The following is a 26,319-nucleotide window of genomic DNA, read 5'->3' as shown; positions in this document are numbered from 1 at the left end:
GGCACAGCGAGTAAGGCGGATGTACGGAGGTACTCGATCCACAATTGCCACTGTCATTCAATTTCCGTCTACGATAGCCGAAGCCTTCTCGCTTAACTCCTACACTGGGTTACTACAGGGGACCAAGCGTATCGTTTAGAGCCTACAGGGCTTCACTGATTAATAAGCGAATTTGGACGTTGCACTTGCTATCTACCCCCAAAAATTGTCCCATTTTGCTGCAATTAATATGAAAATTCATAATTTTTTTAATATCTGAGGTCTATTAAAAGTATAATCATTTACATATTAATTCCCCAAATTTTAATACTAATTTCAACGATATTATGGGAGGCGTAGCAACTTAATATGCCACTCCGCCGGCCCGATAAGCTAAACGAAAGTAGTAAAGATAATTTCTTTGAGAGTAAAGAGCTTTCGAGGCAAAGAAAGGCGTAAGAGATTAGCAAAGCTTTAATAGCTTAATTCCGGTAGTAATATTAATCCTTTAAATATTTATATATATTATATAAAAGTCTGTTTTTGGGTGGTTATATATGGCTTTGCTTTTTGGTTGCAATTCGATTTTATATTAGCAATTCTAAAAGGAGCATAGTTTGCGTGATTTGATGTCTGAGGATTGGCGCCGCACCTATTTTTGGCGCTAGAGCAATCGCTTCCGGTGGAATCGCGCAATTACGCTCGGTCCCCTGGAGTAACCCAGTGTAGGAGTTAATCCCTACAAAGGACAAGGCAGCAAGGAAACCATGTAACTTCCGGCATGAAAAATCTTATTTCTCTCGAAAGAAGCAGCTTCAAGCTTAAATTGCCCTTCGTATCTGTATGCAATTCACGCCACACTAATTTATGGCAATTGTGCTCAAGATGTAGGACTGAAAGATGGAAATTTCTTACCGTAAGATGTTACTCCCCCGCCCTACTTGTACAGCTCACAATATTTTGCCCGCCATGCCTTGTCATTCATGAAGTTGCATCATTTCTTTCGGGTTTAAATCTTTCTTCTCAAGTACCTTCGTCACTCTTTTGATGTACAGCTGCGTCCAACACAGCGTCCATTCTTTCTTCCGATTTTTAGACCATGTATCTAAACAGTTACATCGTTGTCCTTCTCAACTATCTGTCTTTGGTCCCAGCAACCAGCCCTATACATGGCATTCCACTTGATGTCAGAGGACAGGCTCTAAGCCCTCGAGTAACAAACTTTCCTGTGGAGCCGCGAGACGTCCTTCCTACCGGGACTTGCAACTCTCAAACACCATGTGCAAACGGTGCTTGCTGTGGAAGTGACAACCGTAAGTGTTTCTCTGAGTTATTTCTTCCTCATCCGGGTTGTTTCAATAGCTATGAGACAGGATTTCCTCCCAAGCCCTGTCCCAAGCACTGAGACTTCCTCATCATTCCTCAAAACCCGTCTAGAAGAAGTAATGCTGACTCTGCGATCCACTCTAGTCTGTGGGTACTCGAAAAAGTCTTGTGGTACCGGTTGTCAATTCAACTGCAACGCCACATCTGAATGCGGACCGTATGCTCCACAGGATTCCCAAAAGTGTCCCCTTAATGTCTGCTGTTCCGAGTTTGGCTTTTGCGGATCGACCACCGAATTTTGCACCTGGACAAATCCTGCCGACCCTGTCTACCCAAGTTGCAACACGCAATATGGTGGCTGTGGAGACGTGGATAGGCCCAGTTGTGGAGGAGGAAAAAGCGCTTCCAAACGAACGATTGGGTATTACGAAAGCTGGTCCAACATCCGCAAGTGCTCGAACGTATCTCCAGAAGACCTGAATCTTCAGGGCTTTACTCACATCAATTTCGCCTTCTCCTTTTTTGACCCTTCGACTTTCCAAATTACACCAATGGATGCCAACGGTGCATCGCTGTACAGTCGCTTCACTGCTCTGAAGAGCACTAAAAGTGGACTTGAGACATGGATTTCTGTGGGAGGTTGGTCTTTCACCGATCCGGGAGCAACTCAAACTGCTTTCAGCGATATGGCCAGTTCCCAAGCCAAACGCGCCAAATTCATTCAAGGCCTCATAAAATACATGAGCACCTACGGATTCGACGGTGTTGATCTGGACTGGGAGTACCCCGGGGCGGATGATCGTGGTGGAGGACCCGCCGATATGGAAAACTATGTGCTCCTAGCTCAGGAGCTCAGAGAAGCATTCGGCTCTAAATATGGCATCAGCATGACGCTTCCAACTTCATACTGGTATCTCCAGCACTTCGACCTGCTAGGAATTCAAAAACATATTGATTGGTTCAACCTCATGGCTTACGATTTACACGGTGTCTGGGATGCAGCTTCCCAGTACGTCGGACCGTATATTGCCCCCCATACAAACCTCACGGAAATCGATCTCGCAATGGACCTGTTGTGGCGTGCTGGAGTCACTCCCGATATGGTGGTCCTCGGCCAAGGCTGGTAGGTGAAGATCGGGCCTCTTATTTCCACTTCCCGTTCTCATTTACTCTTTCTGTACTCTCCCGTCATGTACCCCTTATGATTTTCTCTCGCAGGAGTATGACTCCTTCTGTTCCTAAAACACTCTCAATCAGGAAATAACTGACTCCTCGATCCTCAGGTATGGACGCAGCTTCACGTTGTCAGATCCTTCTTGCAACATACCAAATGGCGTCTGCCAATTTTCAGGAGCCGCCAAAGCTGGCTCTTGCTCAAACGCAGCTGGTATCCTCGATGACCAGGAGATCAACGACATCATTTCTCAAAACAATCTGCAGCCCGTTTGGGATAAGACAGCAGCGGTAAAATGGGTGAGTTGGAGTCCTCACTCCTATCTTTAGACTAAATAACAAGGCGCTGACTTTGTATAAAGATAACTTGGGACACAAATCAATGGGTCTCCTATGATGATGCAGATACATTCAAACAGAAAAAAGACTTTGCGAACAGTCGTTGTTTGGGTGGACTTATGGTCTGGGCCATGGACCAGGTGGACCAGACTGCGTCTAACGGGCTTGGTCCTGACGCAAATGTCTCATCGGATCAGCAAAGCACTGCTGAAAAAATGTCAGCAGATCAGCAAGCTGGCGTTACTTGTCGTACCACTGCTTGTGGCTCTAAATGCCCAACTGGAAGCAACGAAGTCACTGAAACTAATGGACAGCCTGGCCAATTGAGTACGTCATCTCGTTGTGCAAAGGGCGAATACCAGTCAGTCTGCTGTGATGATGGCACCACGATGGGAAAATGTCAGTGGCGTGGATTTCGAGGAGCTGGATTGTCCTGCATCAGCGGTTGTGCAGACGGCGAGACTGAAATTACGACCAACAAAAATAACCACGACAAAAAGAAAGGAGACCGTAAGTTGATGGGAGATAAGAAGTTTTCCTGATCGAGCCTGTCTCGGGAGAAGTTTCTCTTGAAACATGCGTTGGGTTGGTGTTTTCTCTGCAATTACTGACTCACCCGTTACCTAGAGACTTGCAATGGAGGCCTCCAAAGCTACTGTTGTGCAGGCTTCAAGCCTGCCCCTTCAAAGAAAGAACTCGAAAAAGACGCAGAAGATGCCGCTAAGGCCGCGGCGGAAGCAGCAGCAGAGCAGGCAGCGCTCGATGTTGCTGCTAAAGCTTTCTGTCGAGTTGCCGTCCCTGCCCTTCTTGCGCCACTTGAGCTGCTGGAAGACCTCATTCCGATCATTGGAGAGATACTCGATATTGCAGAAATTGCTGCTACCCCTGCAATCATCGAAGGGTGCGTCAAAGGTATCGAAAAGGAAGGTAAAGCTGAATTCAAAGTTTTTGGCAAGAAACATACTCTGTCCATGGATAAGCCCACCGAAAAGCCTTCTGAAACAAGGCCACCAACCTCGAGCCACTCTTCCCCAAGCACAAGTACCCCAACCAATAGTTGTGGCAATCAGGCCAGAGATCTCGACAAAAGAGCTGGCCCTTGTTTTCAACCTGTAACATCCTACACCGCCATAAAGGATCCTCCGATATACCAGATAATTGGAAAAGTGTGCGATGGCAAGAAGTGGCCCCAAGCTTGTTGGCAGTAAGGACAATCGGCTCACATGAATTTATACTACCCGATCTCAATTACTCCTCCTGTACTCTCCCGTCATGTACTCATTTCTACTCCCGATATTGTCCCGTACACCAAGAATCTCCCAGTTTGCTCTCCAACTACTCTTGATTTGGAAATCGCTGACTCCCCGATCTTCCAGTTACTCATCCGCGATAGGTGTGGCCAACAATCCTAGGTTCAATCCGGTAACCTGCTCGGAATGGGTTCCTTCACGAAACTTTATACAGGATACACCAGCCATTAAACAATGGGCATTGGAACACAACGCCCAATGGAAAGATTGGTTAGGACGCGAAGGTTCCAAGTGTGATCGCGATGAGTGGCCGCCGACGCATTTTTGGCAGGAAGACCCAGGTCAGCTCATTCGACTGATCCCCGACTCGGACAACTCCGGTGCAGCAAGTCTTTGGAGAAGTTTCTGCCCTGAGCACGCTTCTTTCCGTTGCGTACCTGGTACTGAGCGCATTCAGAACCCACCAGCGGGTAAAAGAGGAGCTGTGACAACATTCTGTGAAAAGGAGCTGACTCTCAAAGGTGAGTGGCATACAATTCCACTATCTTGCCAAGTTTTGACTGAAATTTCAGTAATGTCGATGAGTTTCGAGATGGAAGATGTTCCCTTGGCTCAGTATGCAGATGACGGCCTTAGTGCAAACGAGTGCTGGCCTTCGATATTGGTTGATGATCCATCATACGCACTTCTTAACACAGATCCTTACTTCGCCCGCAACGGAAGAGCTCCTAATGCTGCTCTATGGGCAGCAGCACCGAGCCCGAATCTGATTGGAAACAAAAGCCCTCCGTTTGGTAAGCGAGACCTGGACCCAAGTGAATTTCTTGTCGATACAGGTAACTCCTCCCGGCGACTTACTCCAGGCGAGCTTAAAAACCTCGCCGACAACATCATGCTCCAGGAGCATGAGGATGCATTGGATATGCTGAACGAGCAGATGGAAAATTCAGGCTACGTTGATTGCGTTGGAGAAAACTGCGCCACTCAACTGACACCAATGATGCGGTACGTATCATCTTGATATTGCATGGAGTTTTGCGGTAACTAACGGCTTCAGGGTAAAAACTCCAACCGCCTATCCCACAATGACAGCACCTGTGCTAGTGGATGCGACTGCGACTGCGGTCACATCGCCTTTGGATTCTCTGCCAACCCAGGGTAGCGTTGCTTTCAGTCGATCAGGTCCAATTATACCAGCTGGCCCAGCAGTCACCGCTGCTGTTCAGCACGATGGCCTGAAATTTCTCAGAAATGAATAGAAATGGATCTTGTAAATCGTAATTATTAATACTAAACTAAATACCATGACAAACCGAGTGCTTCAGGTTATTTCCAGATCCGCAACCTGCTTGTGACCAGGCTTGGCAAAAATACTTTTGGTATTGATAAGGTATTATTACTAGATGATATTACTTAGGTATCGCAAGGAATAATACATATTAATACCAAATTAATACTTAGCCTTAAATTATCTTTTCCATTTATTATTTAATTTATATAATAATATATTAATGTATAATTTCTTTATTTTCTAGTCTTTCTATTAAAGAAATTACTTAATATTATTAATAAAAGTTAATATTATTTTAATTTTAAAATGGCTCTTATATTCAGAGAATTTAGTATTATATTCGTATCTCTTATTAGAATACTTATTATAAGTGAACCTTATCAAAATCTCAAAAGCTATTTTTTGCTTAAAATAGCCGTATTAAGACTAGTTTTAGTCTAAATTATAAGATAAGTAGCTAAATAGAAAGCCTAAATTAAGTAGAATATTTATGCTACTAAAAATTTTCTTATAAGGGAAGTGGTTCTAAAGTTAACTAGATAGAGTACTAGTTCTGGGAATTCTAAAGCTTATTTCTCTACTAATATTAGGACCTTAATAGGCTAGGGATACCCCGTTTGGTGCCTTTGGCGCCTTATGGCATATAGGATATGGAGTACGGGGCATAACTATATATAAAAGCACATTTATATTCTCTACTAATACGAGGACCTTAACAGGCTAGGGGCACGGTATTCGGTGCCTTTGGCGCCTTACAGGAGTATATATATACGTATACCCTAAGTACAGGTATATGTATAGCTTAAGTACAGGAAGTGTATATATGTTCTTGAGGATATACTTCCTAAGCAATTACAAGCAAGGGACAGAGGGACGTACGTCTTGCCCACCTTTTGTATATATACCGGGGGCTAAAGAATAGCCGAAAAAGAAAGCCTTACTTTATCGATAGTATCAATACCTTACGATTCTGGCATCGATACCTATCGATACCAGAAATTAGGTATTTCTGCCAAGCCTGCTTGTGACAGCTTGATGAGAGTGAATGAGAAACAACTGAGCTGGAATCCAGAAGCGGCTTTCTGCCCATGTACTCAACGAAAACTCTTGGATTGGCAGAGTCGCCATACTTACGGGCGCCCCAATTGGACTCGCTTTCCCACCGTTCCAGGAAAACGATTGACTATTTTGGGGACTGGGGTCAGGATATTCACGGGGCTGGCCATCGGTCTCGGGGTCAACTTCTATCTCCACGAGACTGGATCTTGCGAGGTCCACTCGCACTGCTCGATATCGAAGAACCCCTCTTCGTAGTGCAGCTGCAACCACCCTTGGTTTGTTGGACACGACTCGTATACAAGCATGTCCACACTTCGAGATCTGCCGGTGACCAAAGAGAGGGTAGATATAACACTCGCGCCAGTCTCACGGCAGTGGTCACAAGGCCCATCTGACAGAATACCAAGAGTTGTCTCGATTATTCGACCAATATGATGCGATTGTGCTCGTTCGGTTTCGTCTGGGTGGGGAGTGGTCCACGCCAGAGTTCTCGTCCACCATTTATTTGGATCCTGGGTATGATAGAGACCACGGAACTTCGGAGAAAGGAGCTGGCATACCCGGGGATAGTAGGATTGGGGTCTCGAAGGTCGTAACGGTCGACATTGATAGCCGGCTGACACCAAAAGGTGAGAAATTTGTTGTCGGGTCTCTACCGGTTGCAGTTGCTGGTGCCAAACTAGCCAAATCCAGTTTTCTGGTACACGGCGTGAGGGCAAATCCGGAGGGATCTAAGATCGGAGGTTTTTTGGGGACACAAATTCTGTAAAAAGGCCAGAAAGTGGGTGGCACTGCCTATAAGCCAATGGGTATTTTGAATCTCGTTCGATGGAAGCAGATGGGAGGTGCCAGTAAGATGCTGGAGTTTTAGGGACATAGTTTCGTTGGTTTGAGAATTTGGAGTTTGTGTAGTGAAATGAATTCGGGGGATTGGAGGGGACGTCCGAGGCCGCTTTTGAGAGGGAGTGGCAGTAAAGGGGGCGATCGCCTTCGTTTTCGATCCTTAACCTGTGGAGACTTGACACGAGTCAGCTTTATAGTACAGCAGGAGGGGAGTGGAAGGAAGAGTCAGAGATAGAGCGCTATATGAGGGGTGGTCGGTGATGAAATGCGCTAGAATTTGGGATGAAATATGGCAACGGCAACCATTACATCTGAGCCCTAAGCCCTACCTCCTCGCAAGCTACGGCCTACGGCCCCACGCGCACCCCCCAGCCATTTCGTAAGCCTGTAGAGCTCCCTTCCTCGTCCGTCAAGCCTTCCCAGCTCTCTTCCCCCTGCGAGCCCTTTGCCAAGCCCTCCCGTAAGATCTCTCCTACGTCCGCAGAGCCCCCTAAGCTCTCACTCGCACGTATAGCTTCCTCCCCCCTGTGCTTGCGGGTTGTCACCTCTACGTATAGCCGCCGCCCATGGCTCTCGTCCCTTTCTCTCTTACCACTCACATCGCTCCGCTGCCTTTAACGCCCGTTCCTTTGCCCCCTTCCTTTATATTCTCCTTTTTAAAACCCTCTCTATTATCTATTGTGCCCGCGCGAACTGCCCCTCCTTTAAAACCACCTACAACATTTTCCCCAAACTCACTGTTTGCTCGACAACTTTTGTTACAAGCCCTAAGCGCACACTAAAACCATCCCAATCAATTCATTAGACCTCATTTCATCTTTCCCAGTACTTTGCGCACCATTATAAGTGATAATGGCGTCTCTCACCCCCAAAAACTCGAATTCCTTCCATTCCGGAAGCCAAAACGCAAACTTCACATACCTGCAGGAACCTCAATTACCCTCTAACCTTAACCGCACTATAAAGAGGCAAAAGGATCTCAATATTAATCCTTCTCCCCGTCTCGAATTAGATAGTAATGCTTGTACCTGCACTACTATTCTAAGGCCATCTCTGGCTAGCTAGAAGCCCTTAAATGCAAAGCCCGTATCTAATATACTATAATAAACGACTTCGCTATTATAATAAATGCCTTTATTACTATATATACTAGATCAGAGAAATATAAAGCTATATAAGACATATATAATAAAGTCGTCCGCTTTCTTACTAGCTTTCTATTGAAGTAAGAATTACTAATTTCGGGCTAGCGTAATTGCTCTGCTTAGTCAGAATTTGTATACTTATATTCTGGAGCTTTACACTTCACTTGAGCTCTTTTCTAGCTAGTTTAATTAACTCTTTTACTATTAATATAACTCCCTACTCTGCGATCTTTACGTGCATTAGTTATGAGCCCGGCCTCGCACTAATAAGCTTTCTATTAGTACGCCGCAGAGAGCATTCAAGAGCTTATTCAATTAATTTCTTCGAAATACACACTTCAGTTTGCATTTCCGTTATTAACCAATTGACAGAAACCATTTCCACAGTGTCCACTGTTTCTATAAGCTCAATCGCAATTATATTGGAAGCTATAGTAAAGATTATCGTCCTAAAGGACTGCAGTTTCTGGGCGGTGTTACGATTCAGCTTTTGACCTTGTCAGCTGACATAGTCACCTAATGGTTGCCCATGTCCCGTTGCCTCCTAGACGCACGTAACGCGGCCGCCTCGCTAGGGAAGCATGCTTGGAATGCACTCGAGATATTTAGAAGGCTAAGCCCCTTATGGACTAGCGTATTATGGGGTATATATATTCCCTCGCAGCCTCTTGTATTCTAGTTTTCCCTTCCTTAGCTTTAAATCGTCTTCGTAAGAGACCTTCTACCTTGCTTTCCAAGCCCCGAATACTGCACCTGTAATAGGCGGACTAGTTCGATACTCTCCGTAAAGTAGCCGGCAATAAAGGCATTTGGGATGAGATTAACCCGTTTAATAATAAAGCAATTGAGACGAATATAGCAGCTTCTTCTAGGCCTTCCCTATAATTAACGAGCTTATACTAAAGGAAACAGAGAATTACTATACCAGATACCAGATTGAAGCGGAGAATTGGGACAAAAACTCTCGACCTATAGGCGAGAAGGGATCGAAACCCGGATTTCCATAGCCTATAATATTTAGAGACGTCAGAGATCACTATTTAGTACTTCTACAAGACTATAAGATTAAGAAACTGGACTGGACGATCAAGCTAGTACGCTATTGTATAATCAGGCAATGGCTTCATTAAACTATTAATACTGAGATAATGCTGAAAAACGATTGTTTGGCTTGGTGCATGTCCGGATCCCATGACTAGTCAGGCGGCCTTCAACTTCATTCCGATGCTTACAGAAGCTCTAACTGTTACTTCTGCCCAAGAAACCACAGAGACAGTTAGCGGTCATCCCCGGATGGCAGCACTTGCGATCATATTTGCCCTGCCTTGGTTTTCGCGCGTATGGATCATCCAGAAGACAGTCCTGTCCAGAAGCCTTACATCACGTTGGGGAAAACAAGAGTTTGCGTGGGAAGAAATATCGAAATTAGTTTATGTTCTGAGAGAAGAAATAGCGCGAGATATCGGGTTCCGCATTTTCGCTGGCCAGGGTCGAGAGAGCCAGGTCCGTATGTGGCATCTTTAGTTTTCTTACAGCGTGAGTGGAAGGAGACCAGAAGTCTGGAAATAAAAAGGCTTTTCCGCCTATCTATGGCTCATGAAGCGATCGATCCAAGGGACAAAGTCTATGCATTATTTGGATTGATGGGAGAGGATGACAAAAACTTCATCGAGCCGGACTACCAAATCGATCCCGCTAAGCTATTTTGGATTGTTGCACAGGCGAATATATCGGATAATATTTGATATCACTAGCCGTATAAACAGCATATAACAATGCTGGATATTACTGGTAGTACACCGATTACACTTTGCATGGGTTTCACGTGACTTGACCTCGTACTAGAACCTTCCAAAGCACATGCAATTGCTCTCCTATCCGACCAGGGCCAAGTTGGATATTAGATTATAGCCCTCGGCTCTAGTATCTATTAAGGAGAGTATGTAAGTAATCTATGTATTTGGATATAGGAGGGATTATTAAGAATTATCACCTATGTGTCACGTGGGCGGTGTATATACTGTGAACTAGTATACGGGACCTAATAAGGCACGGTACTCAATCCCTATTAGAAGACTAATACTATACACGGAGCCCAATATCAGCCACCATAATACGGCCGTATACTATTTCGCACCCTAGGAGCAACTCCAGTCCTAACCTCGTAAGCGCGAGCACGTGGAGAATAGCTACCAGGGGGTACCTGTGACTCTATTTTCCCACACATTTCGCATTTCAAGTCATCATCATAATAATTACTACACACACTTTCATCTTCTTATAAGACCTCTGGATTCCCAAGGGAGATAAGTGGAAGAGGACCTGAATCCGCCTCCCCGCCGAGCCAATTATGTATTTGCAGCGAGTAAAAAATAGAACTCTCCAATTCCCTCATTTCCTCCTTACATTTCTTTCGAATCATTCTCCGTACAACGATCATCGCCGCTCTCTGAATCCGGACTACGTTTAGTTAGAGAAGATAAATTCCGGGTGTTATTGCCAACAAATATGATTAACATCAACCTCTCTTCACTCAACAATCTCAACAAACCGCATAACTTGATCTCTCGCATTGTAGGGAAACATTCCGGAGACTCAAAGAGACCGCAAATGTTACAGGCTGGTTAAAGCTAACACGCACTCATGCCCACCGCACATGACCTTCGCTTCGAAACCAACCGTTCCGCTCCTCACCACTCCCCTCCTTCCGCGCAACCCCTTACCTTCCCACTCTACAAGCGAAAGAGCATACGTGCACATAAAAACCCATCCCCCACCCTGACTTCCATTCACACACACGAAGAGCAGAGGAAGAAGACCGTGCCATGCATGACCTGGCATGACAAGCCCCTTCCCTTCCTCCCCCTCTTCCCTCTTCCTCCAAAAAAAGGATGAAGAAGGGGGGGATACTCTCCAAATTACAATAACAACAACAACAACAACAGGAAAACGGAGTGCCACTCAAACAGTTAACCCCGCACTTCTCTTTCAAAATACCAATTGTCAAACAATTAACGTTCAGCGCACCAAGGCATGCTGTCGTCACTCCCTTGGAACAGCTAACAAGACGTTCTCCGCCACCCTCCAGCCCGCCCTTCTCTATATATGTATTGCAACCCACCTTCCCTTCCCTCCAGCACACAGTCGAAAAGGCAACACCCAGTCCCCAAGACGCAAGAGAGTCTAGACACAGGGCCGCAGCATACCAACCCCTGCACCGGGGAGACCGTGGTTCAAGTTTTCGCATTCGGGTCGGGTGTGTTGGTATATCAGAAAGGGGCGCTGTCTTCGTCAGATATAGAAGGTAAGGTAAGGCAAGCCCAGGCTTGGCAAAAATTCCTTAATTTCCGGTATCGATAGGTATCGATGCCAGAATCGTCAGGTATCGATACTATCGATTCTGGAATCGATTCCCCGAACCCAATTCCCCCCTTTGATTGTAATTAACTTTAGAACCACTTTTCTTATAAGAAAATTTTTAGTAGCGCAAATACTCTACTTAATTTAGGCTTTCTATTTAGCTACTTATCTTATATTTTAGACTAAAACTCATCTCAATGCGGCTATTTTAAGTAAAAATGAGCTTTTGAGCTTTTGAGATTTTCGTGAGGCTCGCTTATATATTTAGCGTCTTGATAAGAAATACGAATACGGGGCTTAATTCTCCGAATACGAGGGCTATTTTAAATTTAAGATATTATTAACTTTAATTAATAATAGTAAGTATTTCTTTCCATAGAAAGACTAGAAATTAAAGGAATTATATAATAATATATTATATAATAATTTAAATAATAAAAGAAAGAGTCAATTTTTGGGGTAAGAATCGATTCTGGTATCGATACTATCGATTCCTTGCGATACCTGAAAAATACCTCTACTATCGATACCGGTATCGATGCCTCAGGAATTTTTGCCAAGCCTGGGCAAGCCAAGGCAGTCACGTGATTAGAGATTCCGGCTCAGGCGAAGAAGGCGCGGCCGCTGGACATGACATGTTTGTCATTTCCACAACCTTCACTACAACACACACCTTCGCCGCCACTTTTTTGTCCCTCCCTCTCCCTTTCTCCGCACATTTCCACATATTAACTTTACATTAGAAAATCAACCCCGCACCCTCGCCGTCCAGCAAAGAGTAGTCCGTCAAAAGACCCAGGTCGAACGGGCTCAGTTCCGCAAGTCCGCCGGCCTCCGGTTCCAAATCTCCTGCGCTCCCGGTGCTGGAGTGGTCGCCAATCCCGTTCTGCGTCGCGAAGTTCCAGGTGGCGCCAAGGTCCAGCCACGAGAACCCATGCCCGGCACCCCCATTACCACCCATTCCCATCTGATTAAGATTCTGCGCGAAGTTATTAGGATCACTCGGATCGTAGCTCTGCTGTTGATTCTGATTTTGGGAAGATGAAGGGGGGTCGTTGGGATTCGGCAGATTGAGGCGCGGATCGATAATGCTTTGATTCCGCTGACTCTGATTCTGTTTGGAGTGTTTTGGTGGTTTGCGCCAGAGGAGTTGCAGAAGGCGGGCGTAGCGAGAGCCCATGTGGTTTACGCCTACGGAGGCTTTTTGCAGGCGCTCGATGGTTTGGTGGATCATGTGGCGGACGAAGAGGCGTTCTTCTTCTGTCATGGTGGTAGTGGATCGTGCCTGTGAGGGTGTTAGACGAGCGCTCAAACCAGAGGGAGGTTAGGGGATCAGAAAAAAAGAATGGATAGGCGAGGGGACTTACCTTGTACAAGAATACAGCGCTGTAGATTATAAACAGATAGTATGAAGACGGCATGTATGTTAGTGTCTGCGGATCAACGAAGTTGTTGAATGTCGAGAGAAGGGACTTTGCGGCATCGACGGCTTCGTAGATGAATCTTGCGTCGGGGGCGGTGGCATTGATCAGCGGCATGGGGCGGTTGGGGTTATGTTGGCTATCTCGTTGGAAGGTGAGAGCGCGGGAAATGGTTGCTTGGTAGGCAAAGGCGTTGACATAGAGGCGGAGGTAGTCGTAGGTGAGGAGGAGGCTTGCTTTCAGCCGTGAGGAGCCTGGATCATCAGTAAATAGAGGGAAAACGGGCAGGAGATTTACATATCAGAGTCCCCCAAACGTCATTCCAGCTTCGTATACTTGTCCGAAAGTCATCGAGGTACTTCGCATACCTCCCCTCCAGCATTTCCTTCCAACTATGGCCCTTTGATGAATAAAGGATGTCGTGGACATTGGAGAATATTTGAGTTAACTCGAGATTAGCTTGGAAGATCAAAGCCCAGTCATCGCTATTCGACATGGTGGGTTGGGGTTGTAAAGTTGGAAAGTCACTCGCTTTCAATCCAGAAAGCGGGCCAGGTCCACGGGCCCAAAATCCTTTGCCAACTCTGACAGAAACTTGCCGATCGCAAATATAGCATGCGGACCAGACAAGTCGCTTTCGATTGAATCCCGGATCTTCCTGGGAATCACTCTTGAACGATGTTCGATCAATGCCGAGGAAATATCCCAGTCGCAACGCAGTACCGATGTACATCCAAGCTACCCGATCTTCTTCTCCACGACCAACGGCGACCGAGGCTTGAGGACGGTGAGACACCCATTGAGAAAGGAGGAGAAGTGCTTCGACTGCTTCCACATTTGCATCAGCGCCTGCGAGGATATTCGAAATGAGTTGTTGCATATGATCATAGCAAATTTGATGTACTCGTTCATTATCTTTGGAGGCAACGGTGAGAATGGCGGAGAATAAATGAGGTTCGTTTCTTGAGAGCCATGGAAGTCGTATGCGATCGAAGGTTTGCTGTGGGATAATGGGGAAGAAGGGATGGAAGAATTCTTCGTAGCTACAAGGGTCAGCTTTGATCCAGAAGGGGGGAGGGGGGCAGTGCGTACCTTTGGAATAACGAGTAGACCATCTCTGGAATGATCATGCCGTCTTGAATCGGCTTGTAGCTCCAGTAATCATCCATTTTCTGGGGGGATATGTCCTGCCCTCGTAGTTGCGCTCTCGAGTTCTTGGATTGACCTGGAGTCTGTTGCCCACTTCCGGTAGACTCTCCGTCGTCTGCGCGGTCTGCTACTTGGGCCAATATTTCCAGAGCATCGGAGGGATTTTGAAGGTCAGCTGATGCAATGCCCTCGTGAACTGCTGTTCGTTCACCTTGCTTGCCGATTAGGCTGATAGTCGATTCCGCACGTTGTCGGTATGGTTGGTGGTTTTGTGGGGTCGTGATCTATAAATGTTAGTGGAAGTATTACCCGAGGGACAGATGCTTCTCACATTCGTCTGCTCGGTCTGCCTTGACACACTCGCAGTATCCGAACCAGCCGTCGTTGACGTAGGATGCTGCCATGCGAAGCCTTGTTCCTGTCGACTACCGAACCTGCTATGGTAGGGCTGAGACGGTTGTGGAGGCGGTTGAACTGGGAGAGGGCTGTAATTGGGACTGGGTCCGCTTGATGATGAGAAACCTTGATTCGTTGGTGTAACGGGGGTGTTCGCGGCTCCTTCTTCTCCCTCCAACTTGGGTTTCTTCCTCACTCTTCGGCCACCGCGATGGCTCTCTCCGAGGATGCAGTCTTTGTTCTCTCGTTGGCATCTCCGACAGGGCTAAAATAAGAGTCAGCGCCATTCGCCTTGGCCGCAGGAGTCGACTGGGAGCTGTCACGTGGTCTTCCACCTGTTGGGAGCAAGCTCATCGACAGAGATAGTGAGTGGGAAGACCACAAGACAAGGTGGACAGTTGCAGACCCAATTGCATGATTCTCTCAAACACAAACGCCGTCGAACTCCCCGGCCTCTCGGCGACGGTGTCCCATGATCTGCTTGCACTCACGATAACAAAGGCTGATCTCAATCGAATCTACTCCTCCAAAAGTGGAATAAACTCACCGGCCTCCCTCCATTGATATCTAAATCACACTTGCTCTTCCGATTCCGACAGTTCAAACACGCTCGATAGGCTCTCATGTTGTCCAGTGGTGGCTGCGGAGGACGACCCGGTGGGGCGCCAGCGGCGTGAGCCACGTTCCCGATCCCAGCATTTGGGGCTGGAGCAGCAAGCTGTCGCATTGGATCGGCAGTCTGTGGAGGACTCGGATTCATCAATGGAAGCATATTCGAAGCGCTCGTGACATTGCCGATGGGAGGCAGCATGTTCTGCGGGCCTACACCTGGGACGGACATCATGGGCTGGACAGGGGGCGGGGGCTGTTTTCGCAGTTCGGATGGACGGCGATTGACGGAGCGCGTTGCATATGTTGCTGTTGGCGATAGTAGTGGAGATGAAGCTATATTGAAATTGAGTCGAGCAAAGGCCGATGCTTACGATGCACGACGTCGGGGATTGAAGAAGGGCTGGTGGGCAGTAAGGCGGCAAGGCGGTGAGGCGGTGCGATGCGGGGGGGGGGGGGGGGGGGGGGGGGGGGGGGGGGGGGGGGGGGGGGGGGGAAAAGGGGGGGGGGTAAACGGGTGTGGAAGAAGAGCTGTCGGGATTTGGAGGCAATTCGAGGGGAAGACGAGGAGGGGACTGAGTGGTGGGAGGTCGGTCGTAGGAGACGCGAGAGGAGGGTGTGTTGACTCGGGCAAGAAATTCATTCCTGCCCGCAGCCGGATTAGGCAAAGCGCGGTGGGGCGGGGAACCGGGACCCTGCAGCCTCGCTCAGAACTGCCGACACCAGACCTGTGATTGGTACGCCGGAGAATGCGGCAGAACTCAGATCCCTCCACCATTGGTCCTCGCCCACCTCCCCCTCCCTCCGTCCCCTCCTTGCGCGTAATGCTTGCATGGAAAAGGAATGGCTTGTGTTACCCCATCGTGATGCCATGCAGGAACCTCATATTTTCTCTTCTCTTCTCGCGATGTTGGCTTCGCGTTTCCTTATCCCTTCTCCTTTCCTCCTTTCCCCTTCCCTCTTCCCTCCTCCGCAACTGAGTCCTGTCGCAGACTTCGTTTCCACGCGTCACTCATCGCTCAGCACTCGGCATTCACTCATCACTCTCAAGCGTCCAGTGATCTCGTCTCCGCTTTCCCCCCGAGCCTATTTTGGCATCTCATCTTGAGGCATAATTGCCGCTCCTCTCGGCCTCAATCATGGTCCTCGAAGGCAGACTCCTCTTCACCGCCGTGACATCGTTGACATGTCTTGGCTTCCTTTTGATCGGATATGACAATGGCCTCATGGGAGGGTAAGACAGTCGCTGATTCAATGAACTCCACTGAGAAGCCTTCTTTGCACCAGACTCGTCAACTCGACGGCCTTCAAAACCACCTTCAACTCCCCCAGCCCCACCATCACCGGCCTCATCGTCGCCATCTACGAAGTAGGCTGCTTCGTCGGCAGCGTCGCCGTCTCCCTTTTCGGCGAACAGCTCGGAAGAAAGAAATCCATCGGCATCGGTGTCCTCATCATGATCGTCGGCGCGTTGCTTCAATCGACAGCTTACTCGCGAGCACACATGATTGTTGCACGAATCGTTTCGGGAGTTGGAATGGGATTTATCAATTCCACTGTTCCTGTATTCCAAGCTGAGTTTAGTCCGAAGGCTAGTCGCGGTCTCTGTAAGGATGTCCCTTCCCTTTTCATAGAGAGTAGTGAAGGCGGGCCTGACGAAAAATAGATGTATGCATGCAACTCTCGACCCTCAACTTTGGCATCTTCCTCGCCTATTGGATCGACTACGGCTTCACGCAATCCCACACAGCCTCCTTCACGTGGCGCGTTCCATGTATCCTACAATGCATCTTCCTACTCCCCATACTACTTCTCCTGCTCATCGTCCCCGAGACACCGAGATGGCTAGCTTCCCACGCTCCTCCCTCCCAATCTCTCTCCGTCCTAACCCGCCTCCACGAATATCACCGCACCAGCGAAGAAATCTCGGCCCTTCACGCCTCCATCCTCCAAACTTTTGAATACGAAAAATCCCTCGGTGCTGGCTCCTGGAAAGACCTGTTGAGAAACGACGACATCCAATCTCAACGACGCTTCTTGATCGCATGCGCAATTCAGGCGTTCCAGCAACTCGGGGGCATAAACGCTTTGATCTATTACTCCAACACTCTTTTCAGCACCTCTCTCGGCTTCTCTGATCACTTGTCGGCACTGATGTCGGGGTTCCTGCAGACATGGTTTTTCATCGCGTCCTTCATCCCTTGGTTCCTCATCGATCGGATCGGACGACGGCCGCTCCTCCTCTCCTGTATCTCGGTCATGAGCGCGATTATGGTCGTGCAGACAGGCCTTATCTACAACGTCCAGAACAAAACAAGTATTGCAAATGGATGCGGCATCGGCGCAGCGGTCATGCTCTTCCTCTTCGAAGGCGCATTCACAATCGGTTTCCAAGCCACAGTCTGGGTCTACCCTTCTGAAATCTTACCGCTCAGACTCAGACAGAGGGGGAGTGGGGTTAGCACTGCTTGTGAGTCCGCTTCCATTTCCTCTTTTCCTCCCCATTCTGCGACTCTACGAGCTTCCCTTTTCGCTCATCTCTCGTTGTGGAACTGATAAATGAGAATAGGCAATTGGATATTCAACTACATGATCGTGCAGATCACGCCCCCAGCGCTGAACAATATTGGGTACAGAACATACATAATTTTCGCGGTGTTGAATGCGTGCTGGGTGCCAATCATCTACCTCTTCTTCCCAGAGACCAAAGGACTCGAGCTCGAAGACGTCGACAGATTATTTACGAAAGGGGAGTCTCTGGAAAGATTGGAAGAAGGAAGTGGGGAAGAGGTGGGGAGGTTGGCGGAAGGGGCTGTGGAGAAGGTGTAAGGGCAACGGAGAAGGATCGGGACGGGCGCGCACAAGATCGATGAAAAGAATTGAAGCAAAAGGAGAAGGAAGCATAACTTGGGAGTTTCGAGCACCTTCCTTCCACCATTGACAACTAACCCCACCATGTCCAGCCGAGCCGCGAGAAATCTTTCCCTTACGGAAACAAGGAAAAGAATAGAATATATATATGTATGTATCTATATATATTATCACGTGACTTGTTCTTATCCTCAATCATGTTGGAACTGAGTGTACGCTGGTACACTGTAGTTTACATACCGGACGTATATGTAAAGTGCTTACCCCGCGTGAGCTAGAAAATCAAGTCGTCAACCTCCAAAGCATTGCAACAAATCAAATAGAAGGAATTAATCGGGGAACTCTCAGCACTTCAGTATATGTACGGTCCATTAATCAATAGAGCATGGTGTCTGCTCCCGGAGAAAATAACCTCATAAACCGATATGATGTCCGCAACTCTTCCTCGCCTTCCTCTCGTGTATACAAGAGCTTCCCCGTCCCTCTTCTGGAGCCTGCAGGCTGTACACCTCAATGCCGCAATTCCTATTGCGGTGTCGACTCGGCACACTCAAGCGCAACTTACACCTCAATACATCTCTAGGTTGAGGTGCGTCTCGCACGTGATGTTGAACGTCATTCGCTACTTGGGAGCTGCCCAGGGTGCTTGTTAGGTAACTAGTAACGCCACCCGAGAGGAAGGAACTAGTCAGCCAACCAGCCATATTTAAGGCTTCCGGCTTGAATCCCAATAGAGTCGTCTCTGCCTCCATCTGCTTCTCCTGACAGTGCTGTACTGTAACAAGAGGTCTGTACCAACTATCTGAGAATGAGGTGCTAGCAAGAGCTATTTGACAACAGAAACTAGCCATCGTGCTAGTTCTGGGAGTTCTAAAGCTTATCGATACTAATACCAGGACCTTAATAGGCCAGGGGCACGCCATCACGCGCCTTCGGCGTGCGGCGGCATACAAAAGTATATTCACGTGCAAAGCACATTTATATTTAGAATACATTCCCATACAAAAGGCGTATTTATATTTAGAGTTGCATTCACGTGCAAAAGCGCATTTACATTTTAAAATGTATTTATATATAGAGCGGCATTCACGTGCCCGAGAAAGCTAGGACGTTAGCATGCCTTGAGGATATACTTCTTAGCGATTCCAAGGGGGCAAGAGAGGGACATGCCCTCTTACAGTACCCGCCTTTTGTGCGCGTGCCGGGGGCTTAAGAATAGCCGCAAAAAGAAAGCCCTTGGGCGGATTCCCCTATTTTAGGAATGCTACGCGGGCAGAACAGGGGTGGCACAGGGGTTGGCAGGGGGCACACTGATGTGATATGTATAGTCTTCCTCCCACCCCAGCCTAGCGGGAAGCGACTGCTTTCACTTTTCCAGCGGTGCGGATTTCCAGGATATAGTCCCGAAGCGCTGGTTAACCCCTTACCTGGCGGCACAACTGTGTTCCAATCGCGGCAGTGTGGTGCCGAGAATACGAAAACGAAAATGGAAACGAAAAGTCCGAGACTTTGGTTTGCCATGTATTTTACATGAGACGTAGATTTTGCAGGGGCAAGGCTGCTCCGATATCTGGTACGGCAGGAAGAGATAATGTTCATTAAAGGCATTTATTAATAACAAGCACTTATCCATGTACCTCATACTCAAGGTTAAATTCACAATTGCCACTCCGAGAAGAGTGAAACGAGAGGGGTAACAGGTGAGAGGAGGGAGGCTTAACAACAAGGAGGAAATGAACAATCAGGATCCGGTTCCCACAGTTCAACATGGAGAAGAGCCCATTTTTCCTAGTCCTACAGTAGCTTAAAGTCAGAGCGTTTTCATAGCCTCTTTTCCCCCCACCAATAACATATTCAAAGATACGATACTAACAACTCAACTCATCGCCCCTTCGCTCTCGGCTTGTAGTCTCCGTGTCCCGTCGTGCTCGAAGATCTGAGTCCTGCGAAAATTCAGTCCTATATACAGCACATTCGATTACCCATCAAAACTTGAATTCGAGCTTGAGAGTCTCGACGGCAAAAGCTCGCGCGGAAACGAAGTCCGAAAGCGCTGTTTTTTATTTCCAAGGCATATAATCCAACTCATAGCGCAGGTATGAAAGCCCACGGGATCCATCTACACGTTCTCAAGTTTGCAGCGTACGTCCCCAGAGCCGGATGCTTTGTAGGGTGATAAACTCAGGCTTAAGGATTGCTTAAACCGTATATCAGGCTTCCTAGTGCGAGCAAAACTTGGAGACGAAGAGAGTACCTAGGCTGTGCAGAGGAGTGAAGAACGAGAGAAAATACATAAGTGTAAAGGAGGAGATTTGACGACAGCAGAAATCGAAAGCACGTGCGGATATTGTGCTTGCTGAAATTGAACTTACGTAGTCTCGACAAAAATGTTGGTGGAATAGTAAACTGCGCGATGTGCATAGTTCAGAGGTGGAGGGAATGGTTGCCCTGTAATCGTACCTCTTCTTGTGAAAGAACCGAGTCATTCTTCGGTGGGCAAGCCGGCTATGACCTCCTAAATGGCACACGATCAGCCTTTTATAGCGGTGGGAGCTAGGAGAAAAACAGCGAGTGATTTGCACAATAATATGGGATTCGCAGAATGGAAATTATAGTTCAAGAGCCAAGTAACCCAGTTGCGAGGTTTGAGGGAAGTGAATGTTTCTCTCGCGCTGTCTGGTCCTTGCTCGCTGGAATATAAATATCATCTGCTCTTCATCGTTTGGTACTTTGTATACGAAAAGCCGTCTCCGAACAGCCTGTAACTAGCCAGAGAGCTAATTCTGGGAGTTCTAAGCTTTATTTAAAGCAAGTATACTTTTCTTCTTTTTATACTAAAGCTATATTTATATATATTGCTTTAATATATATTACTTATAATATTACTTATATATATATTACTCACAAAACAATGCATCAACGGCAGCGGAGAAGACGCTTCTTGGACCAGCCCCGAGATGCCCTCGATCATGGAGACGTTTCGTGTTTCTCAGAAGAGACTTTCTCAACCAGATGGAGACGCATGGCAGTTATTACAGTTTCATGGAATGATAGAAACCGAAGGGTCTGGCAATTTTGATCCTAGAGAATTCTTTCTCGGGCACTCTTGCCTGCTAACAGCAACGGATTTTCCAGACGGCGGCATCCTAGCAGCGGAGGGCTTTCATCTCAGGGAACTCTTCAGCGAGCTTGAGGCTGTTTTTTTCGGGGAGCGACTCGCAATTGCAAAGCCAATGGCTTTCCACTCCTTATGGCTCGAGTGCATTCGCCATGCGATGGGCCCCAGATGGGAGAGTGCGGTTTGCTCGTTATATCCTTCAGGTGTGCTATTACTCAATTTTCAACCAGCTTGACAAATCACTCCAGACACCATGGAGCAAAGGGTCAACAATTTCCTAGCCCATGTTCGTTGTTGCTTAAAGGTCTGCAGAAACTTCAAGATCTCGTTAGAAGAACTGAACCTCTCAGAGCCGATTCAGACTTGGATAGAGTATTTAGCAGGGTCGATTATATGACAAGTAGAGATAACAGAGCTAAATAGTAAGCGAATCTTAATTGGTAAATAGAAGGAGAGCAAGGACCTGACTAAGCAACCTGAGCAGAGGTTAAGGCGAAGGTGAGTAACCAAGTGATTGTGGGCGGTTGGACGATATGCAGTATAAAGTTTACAAAGTTGTCTTGACACACTTTAAACCCGTATGAATTTAATCAATGATACATTGTATCATTTATTATCATTTCCGTAATAACCGGAGTTGAAAGAATTGTGCATGGAATAAGTATTTGGAAGGTGAGATATATCTTTCCTCTAAACCCTGATTTCCTGCATTTTCGTAAGCACATTTTCGATGAATCTTACTCCAATTACAACACCATCTTGGTCAGTCCACGCACTCGACGATTTCTCATCACCCATTCCATCTCCGGGATCGAGACATCGAAGACACAGAAGTACGATGTCCGCATACCGTCTTCCCAAGCGAGGAGGCAGTTCGTAGGCAGCGAGATATTCGAGCCTCTGTTTCTTTTCTACTGCAGCTGATACTGGATATAGAGAATCAAGCTTGGTTATATCGAAGATATTGCTTGGAGTTGGGAGATTCGAATCACACTCAGAATCTTCGAGTGCGAATGAAGTCCAGAGTCCGATCTCGAGAAGAACAACGCCAAGACTATAAATGTCGTGTTGCATGACATATTCGATTTCTGGTTGCATGCCTTGGCGCGAAGGATGTCGGTCTATAGGAGAGACGTTAGTTTTGAGACTCTTCGGGGAGGGCCGTATATTACAGAGATTGTGGTGCCAAAGATCATCCCCAGACAGAAAAGTAGCACCATCCTCGAGACGGAATTGTTCAAAGCCGGAAAGAAATGGTGCTCCGATCTCCGAGCATTCGTTTTGGAAAATAATGATAGTTTCTGGTCGAATGTTTTTGTGAACGAATTGCACTGTGTGAACAAAGAGAACCGAGGCAGTGAGTTTCTTTGCTAGCTCAAGTCTTTCATCCAGTGGGTAAGGGTTTTCGGAAAGAAGAACCGCTCGAAGACTTTGAGGTTTTGTGAGTTTGTGCGGCACATCGAAAATAAACTTGAAATCGAGAAGTTGGTGCACGGAACCTGGCTTGGAAGTCCGCATCACACCTCGACATTTGAGTAAACCGAATGTAGAAGGATCAACTTCTGCTAAGACACGAGCTAGATTTCGAACTTCCTTCGTGGTCTTGGTGATATTGGCTGCAGGATTACAGGCCATAGTGTCGATGAGAACCATACTTTCGTCCGGGCCGAGCGAGAGCTGGACGCTTGAGTTCCGAATCTTCTGAATATTTAGCTCGATATCATCCGGCTCAATCCAGATTGATTTCTGGTCCTTCGATTCTGAATCTTGGTTGGCTCGTGCTGCATCCCGAAGTCCTTTTGCGGCCACAATGATAGGCACTTGTTCAGACTCCGGCCCTTCCTGTGTCTTCTGGAGGGCCTTATTCCCAAGAAATCGGAGTCAGCATATTTTCCAAGGATTTTCGGGAGTAGAAGGTTTCAAGGGCTGTAGGAAACTGCCAGCAGAATGCACCATGGACTCTTGAGGTATTGCTACAAGGGATCAGTACTCCGGGAAGTTGGGACTTGCCTCATCAATTCCCCCAACGGCCATTTGCATGATCAAAATCCAACTTGGGTCGTATCTTGCTTGCCACTTCTCTATTTCATCAACAATCCCGAGAAGTGCCTCCTTCTTCAAAGAGAACTTGGACTTTGCGAGCGGCTTCATGTGGGAGAAGGCATCGGTCAATATTTCTAGTTCCCCAGCATCATGGTTCCAATCACCTTGCTTGACCTTCGCCCCTTTGGCCCTTGAGAATCTGTCTGGTTTAAACTGTTCGATGATGTAACTTGCTGTTTTGAGTTTACCCTCGAGCTGAGAGAGCACTTGAGATTGCATGTCTTGGAGCCTCATATCCAGGTTTGGGGCCACCTTCTTCAGGATCTCCATCTGAGTCTCCATCTTGATCCAGTTGCTCTCGATAGAGATAAGTAGCTCTTTGGCCTCATCCTCGGCATGGAGATAGGTCTTGCACCTGCTCACAAACTTGTTGCCGTATCTGAGTGCATCAGTCGCCGCTGTGCGCCTTGATTGTACCGACTCACTTGAGACACTGATCAGCGAAGGCTATAGCAGCCATTGTATTGCCAACATCCATGATTATTCGTGCTCGACCTTCCATGGATGGTTCTTGGAAAGGAGGAAGTCGTTACGTCTGGAGAGAGGGCAGTGTTTTGGCACCAAAATCGGACCGCGCATTCAGCGCCTCGGTGTCAAGGCCTTTGCAGGGGGTTAGGGGGAAAAGTAAAACGACCTTGTCTTTTGGGGCAGGGGTGTTGGCGACTTGTAATTGGCTATCTACGCTCTTTAAAAATCTCAAGTTAAATATTTTAATATAAGTATAAGCTACTATATTATAACTCTCATATTATAATTACGTGCTTCTTAACTTATAATAAAAACATTCCTTGGTATTTTAATTTAAGGGAGTTTATATACTAATTAATTAAGTTCTAGTTTTTAAGCCTTATAAGGCCCTATAAATTAGGGACTTATAGGGCTTCTATATTTGGTTTTAGGGACTTATTTGCTAAATTTCTAGGCTTTTTTAAGCTTACCTTCAGGCTAGAAAATATGAAATTTTTAACTTCTTCAATTTAAAGAGCCATTACTAATCCAAATTTTATAAAAAGCTTATATTTAAATAGCTATTAATTAGCGCTATGAGGAAATAAAACAAGTATTAAATTATATCAATTCCTCATTAAATTAAATTAAGTTAAAGAAAAAGCCAAAGTTTTGGTGTTCCTGTCCGAGCGCCTCTACTTTGGGTTAGTGGGCTATGGACACCCCAAATGGGGGGTTCGTTTTACGTTTTCCCGGGTGGCCCCTAGCCAGCCTCGTGATGGACAGAAAAAGCGGCACTCTGTTTCAATGTCCCAAATCATAGTAAAGTCCCATCAGACTTGGAAAGGGTGAATAATGTATCTAGTAATAAAAATCGCCTAAAAACATCCGGAGAAGTAAATTTTAAACATACCAGAGCTTTAACGGAGATCATGCAAAGATAACATCTAAAATCTTCCAACTCAACTTGATACATTCAGCGCCGCTTTTCCTGTTTGGATGCGCCCTGCAGCTTTTGTGGCTGAGGCTGAAGCAGCGCACAAGAAGATCCGGAGCAGAACTTACACCCACACACCGTCCGACTGGGATCACGATCGTCGAGAATGAAACTTGCTGGAAGGACTACTTCCTGCTTATGCTACCGCACAGCCCTCGCGCCTACGAGCTCTCATTGTTATTGCTGATCTGGTGTTCGAACACATGGCAAGGTCAGCGCCTGGCTAGCCTCACCCCACCCTGGAGTATGTCCTCCGACATAGAACATTGGCACATCAACGCAATCGTTCACAAAGATTGTGTGGAGGAGACGCATTATGTATCTGATCCTGCTAGGAACATAAGACGCCGGCCAGAGACGACAATATGGCAGGTCGAGCGTCTTTTAGGACGCGGTGGCTTTGGGGAGGTCCGTCTGGAAAGGAACAGGCAGGATGGGAGAGCAAGAGCTGTGAAGAGGATCGCGATGATGGGAACTAACCTGACAAATATGGAGTGCGAAAAAGAATTAAAGGCTCTTCTGGAGTTTTCCAAGCCAAAGGTAAAAGCCGCCTTGTCCCCTCCACCAGGCTCTGACTAATTATTTACATATATATAGTCTCGAGAAGCTGCAGTCTTTATTGACTTCTTTGGTTGGTTTAAGGACAAATCCGATATTTTCCTTGCAATGGAATACGTTCCTCTGGGGGATCTCGAGAAAAATATCACGGCACATTCAGGAAAGATATCGGAGGGCGAGGCTCAGAGCATAATCGAGCAGATACTTTCAGGACTAGAGATTATGCACGGGCAAATGTTTGCGCACCGAGATTTGAAGCCGCAGGTCAGCTCTTACTGTTATACCAAAACTTCTTTGGCTTAGTTTCTTTCTTTTGCCTGAAACTGAGGAGCTAATGTCTTGTGTCTTCTAGAACGTCTTGGTCGTTCACGGCCCACCGATGTGGTGGGTGAAGCTAGCAGACTTCGGATTGAGCAAGAAGTTGACGGATACCACGGCATATCACACGAAAGCAGGCACACAGTCATATATGGCCCCCGAAATGCTCTATTCCCCAGATGGGAGCTCCGATTACACCGACGCAATTGATATTTGGGCTGTGGGCTGCATTGCATATCGGCTGGTCTCTGGGAGTGTTCCATTTACCATCCCAGCCTTGGTACAATACTGTCAAGACAAGTCTCTTTTTCCAGTTGATCCCCTGTTCGACTGTGGTATAAAGAGTACGGGCTCAAAATTCCTTCGGTACCTTCTCGTCACGGAGCCAAAGGATAGGCCGTCAGCGTCGCAAGCACTGCAACATGAATGGATTCTTTCCAGTAAGTTTTTCAACCCTTTTTAATGTTACTGTTCGAAGAGTCTGGTATATGTTCTTTGTTTGCCTGCTGGAGCTTATAATGAGTCAATCTATTGAGACTTCCCTACCTGTGCTGTAGGCTTCAAAGT

General features: G+C 47.0%; 7 protein-coding genes across 7 annotated transcripts; 5 read left to right on the top strand and 2 right to left on the bottom strand.

Moving 5' to 3' along the window:
• Positions 1–1,424: 1,424 nt before the first annotated feature.
• Positions 1,425–4,025, top strand: K444DRAFT_537884 (glycoside hydrolase family 18 protein; the record flags this gene model as incomplete). Its single annotated transcript, XM_024875498.1, has 4 exons — positions 1,425–2,428; positions 2,589–2,778; positions 2,841–3,327; positions 3,445–4,025. The coding sequence occupies 4 exons, from the start codon at positions 1,425–1,427 to the stop codon at positions 4,023–4,025; spliced, it is 2,262 nt and encodes a 753-aa protein (XP_024732301.1).
• Positions 4,026–4,426: 401 nt separating this feature from the next.
• On the top strand, positions 4,427–5,384 carry K444DRAFT_87811 (uncharacterized protein). Its single transcript, XM_024888770.1, has 2 exons — positions 4,427–5,072; positions 5,125–5,384. The coding sequence occupies exons 1-2, from the start codon at positions 4,642–4,644 to the stop codon at positions 5,324–5,326; spliced, it is 633 nt and encodes a 210-aa protein (XP_024732300.1). The 5' UTR covers positions 4,427–4,641; the 3' UTR covers positions 5,327–5,384.
• A 4,212-nt stretch (positions 5,385–9,596) lies between these two features.
• Positions 9,597–10,150, top strand: K444DRAFT_633542 (uncharacterized protein; the record flags this gene model as incomplete). Its single annotated transcript, XM_024883626.1, has 2 exons — positions 9,597–9,912; positions 10,008–10,150. 2 exons carry the CDS (start codon positions 9,597–9,599, stop codon positions 10,148–10,150), a joined length of 459 nt encoding a protein of 152 aa, XP_024732299.1.
• Positions 10,151–12,413: 2,263 nt separating this feature from the next.
• K444DRAFT_617127 (uncharacterized protein) lies at positions 12,414–15,719 on the bottom strand. The gene is made up of 5 exons (XM_024881054.1): positions 15,279–15,719; positions 14,667–14,996; positions 14,279–14,619; positions 13,484–14,229; positions 12,414–13,440 (listed from the first exon to the last, which is right to left on the bottom strand). Exons 1-5 carry the CDS (start codon positions 15,570–15,572, stop codon positions 12,764–12,766), a joined length of 2,388 nt encoding a protein of 795 aa, XP_024732298.1. The 5' UTR covers positions 15,573–15,719; the 3' UTR covers positions 12,414–12,763.
• A 534-nt stretch (positions 15,720–16,253) lies between these two features.
• On the top strand, positions 16,254–18,352 carry K444DRAFT_617125 (sugar transporter-like protein). Its single transcript, XM_024881053.1, has 4 exons — positions 16,254–16,574; positions 16,628–16,947; positions 17,007–17,810; positions 17,910–18,352. Exons 1-4 carry the CDS (start codon positions 16,480–16,482, stop codon positions 18,167–18,169), a joined length of 1,479 nt encoding a protein of 492 aa, XP_024732297.1. The 5' UTR covers positions 16,254–16,479; the 3' UTR covers positions 18,170–18,352.
• A 3,608-nt stretch (positions 18,353–21,960) lies between these two features.
• On the bottom strand, positions 21,961–23,990 carry K444DRAFT_596270 (uncharacterized protein). Its single transcript, XM_024878424.1, has 4 exons — positions 23,858–23,990; positions 23,358–23,811; positions 22,502–23,189; positions 21,961–22,450 (listed from the first exon to the last, which is right to left on the bottom strand). The coding sequence occupies exons 1-4, from the start codon at positions 23,932–23,934 to the stop codon at positions 22,020–22,022; spliced, it is 1,650 nt and encodes a 549-aa protein (XP_024732296.1). The 5' UTR covers positions 23,935–23,990; the 3' UTR covers positions 21,961–22,019.
• Positions 23,991–25,122: 1,132 nt separating this feature from the next.
• K444DRAFT_537639 (kinase-like protein) lies at positions 25,123–26,215 on the top strand (the record flags this gene model as incomplete). Its single annotated transcript, XM_024875479.1, has 3 exons — positions 25,123–25,416; positions 25,474–25,698; positions 25,787–26,215. The coding sequence occupies 3 exons, from the start codon at positions 25,123–25,125 to the stop codon at positions 26,213–26,215; spliced, it is 948 nt and encodes a 315-aa protein (XP_024732295.1).
• Positions 26,216–26,319: the final 104 nt, after the last annotated feature.

The sequence above is a fragment of the Hyaloscypha bicolor genome, assembly GCF_002865645.1.
Source record: "Hyaloscypha bicolor E unplaced genomic scaffold K444scaffold_125, whole genome shotgun sequence".
NCBI classification, from domain to species: domain Eukaryota; kingdom Fungi; phylum Ascomycota; class Leotiomycetes; order Helotiales; family Hyaloscyphaceae; genus Hyaloscypha; species Hyaloscypha bicolor.
This window is presented reverse-complemented; position numbering and strand designations above follow the sequence as displayed.